This window comes from Pundamilia nyererei, unplaced genomic scaffold (assembly GCF_000239375.1).
Source record: "Pundamilia nyererei isolate P.nyererei 1_Seehausen unplaced genomic scaffold, PunNye1.0 scaffold00801, whole genome shotgun sequence".
Taxonomy (NCBI): domain Eukaryota; kingdom Metazoa; phylum Chordata; class Actinopteri; order Cichliformes; family Cichlidae; genus Pundamilia; species Pundamilia nyererei.
The window spans coordinates 8,355-10,777 of NW_005188202.1; the positions used below are offsets into that span (position 1 = coordinate 8,355).

Sequence of the window (2,423 nt, forward strand, 5' to 3'; positions counted from 1 at the left end):
CCACACAGCCAAGCTTTACACACAACGAGAGAGGCAACGCTCGTGGGCAATGATGATGAATCCTGATGGGATGTGATTGGGGTAAATACCTCAATCTTTTATTGAAATGCACAATCTCAATTGTCAACCTTAATGAGGTTGCAAGGTCATGCAGTCAAAAGGTTGTGGGTGCCTATTTCATTTGATTTTAAACACTTTTTGAGGCCTAACTCATCATGATCCCAGCCTTGTTTATTTGTTTTTAGTCAATTATTCTCTCAAATCTTGGCAGTCTGGAAACAAAGAAAATAATCGATCTGATATAGAGCAAAAACTAATTTGAAAAACGTCAGTTTTGCTTCTCTCTTGAATTAAAGGTTAAGGTAAACTTAGAGTTAAGGTTATCACTTACTTTACTTTTTTGTCCATCATTTGATAGATATATTGTAGATAGACAGGAAAGTGGTGAGAGAAAGAGGAAAAGACATGCAGCAAAAGGCTGCTTGAACCCAGGCCTACTGCTCTCCGGCCATACTGCATATGGTCGCCTGTTCACCCACTGAGCTAAAGCAGATCAACAAGATTACCACTTATTGTGAATGATATCACAGTATGCAACTGCTTGGCAAAGACTGTGACAGCTGGGATATGCTTGAGCACCCCCTTTGACCAGCAAGACAAGAAAATGTTAGAGATGATTGATTTTGTGATTTTGACTCACAGGTGAGCTTTTAACTGTGATTGGTTCTGAGTCATTCACCCACACAGTTGCCCATTTTACTGGACATACAGACTGTATTACGGGCCATCAGGTCAGTGGTTACAATAAACCCTCAAATGACTTCAAGTAAATATCTGCTCTTCCTTACAAAATGTTGGAGAAAAATATATTTTCAGCTTTATTTCCTGTTTTCCTACCAGAGTATGTCCAGTTTCACATGTAGATCCTGCTGTTGAGAAGACAAAAGCTTCATTCCTGAGTCTCCTGGGTGATTATAGCTCAAGTCCAGCTCTTTCAAATAGGAGGGATTGTAGCGCAGAGCTGTGGCCAGAGCGGTGAAGCCTGTTCCTGTGATCTGACAGCCTGACAACCTTAAAACACATACAACAATTTAAGGAACTGCTCTGCATTTGATGATGTATATGCAGTCAAATGAACAGATTCTGATTTCAGTTAAAGTAGTTTAAAAAAAGGCTTTTAAGGACTGTATAAAAACATGGAAAAAATATTATTACATTTTATTTTATACTATGATGGACAGACATAAAGTTATGTTTTTTGTTGTATGTGTGTGTGTGTGTGTGTGTGTGTGTGTGTGTGTGTGTGTGTGTGTGTGTGTGTGTGTGTGTGTGTGTGTGTGTCTTTCTCTTCTACTGTGCTCTTTCAAAATAGAAAAAAACATGTTAACATCTATAAAATAATGACAGTTGTTGTGAAATATCCAAATCTCCTGAAACAAAGAGTAAGCTAACCTGAGAGTTTCCAGCACACAGTGTGGATTCCCAAGTCCAACACAAAGCAGCTTCACTCCTGAGTCCTGGAGGTTGTTGTTACTCATGTCCAGCTCTCTCAGTCTGGAGGACTGGAAACTTAGAATTGAGGAAAGAGCTTCACAGCTTCTCTCTGTGAGGTTACAGCCACTCAACCTAGAAAGACATGAATAGCAGTGAACTTTCCAAACTTTTGAAATAAATACTTTAAAGAGATTAAACTGGATACTTACTGGGCTTTCTTACAGGCTTTGACCACTGGCAGCAGCTGCAGAAGAGCCTCTTCTGAAGCTGAATATTTCCTCAAGTCAAACTCATCCAGACCTGCTTCTGATGACTGGAGGATGAAGACAAGAGCTGACCACTGAGCAGGAGAGAGATCAACTTTAGAAAGTTGTCCTGAACTCAGTTGATGCTGGACCTCCTTCACTATAGAGTCATCATTCAATTCATTCAGACAGAGAAGCAGATTGATGCTTTTCTCTGGAGAGAGAGTGCCGTTCATTCTTTCTTTAACATAATGAACTGTTTCCTGATTTATCTGTGTGCTGTTTCCTGTTTGTGTGAGCAGGTCTTGTAAGAGATTCTGATTGGTCTGCAGTGAAAGACCAAGGAGGAAGCGAAGAAACAATTCCAGATGTCCATTTGGACGTTGTAAGGCCTTGTCCACAGCACTCTGGTAGAACTGTCTTACTGAAAATTTGTCAGTCTGCACTGAGGCCATTTGTTCTTCTTCTAGCAGGTTGATACCGGAGTTGGTGAATGTCAGATGGACATGAAGAGCAGCTAAAAACTCCTGAATGCTCAAATGGACGAAACAGTAAACCTTCTCTTGGTACAGCCCTCTCTCTTCTTTAAAGATCTGTGTGAACACTCCTGAGTACACTGAGGCTTCTCTGACATTAATGCCACACTCTGTCAGGTCTGATTCATAGAAGATCAGGTTTCCTTTC

General features: G+C 40.5%; 1 protein-coding gene across 1 annotated transcript in view; it reads right to left on the reverse strand.

Annotated features, from left to right (window-relative positions):
- LOC102202772 (protein NLRC3-like) overlaps positions 1-2,423 on the reverse strand; it is a 10,300-nt gene that overhangs the window by 3,079 nt on the left and 4,798 nt on the right. The window contains exons 4-6 of the mRNA XM_005754985.1: positions 1,704-2,418; positions 1,453-1,626; positions 898-1,071 (exon numbers count right to left, since the gene is read on the reverse strand). Of these exons, the coding sequence (XP_005755042.1) occupies positions 898-1,071; positions 1,453-1,626; positions 1,704-2,418 (1,063 nt within the window). The remainder of the gene's footprint in view (positions 1-897; positions 1,072-1,452; positions 1,627-1,703; positions 2,419-2,423) is intronic.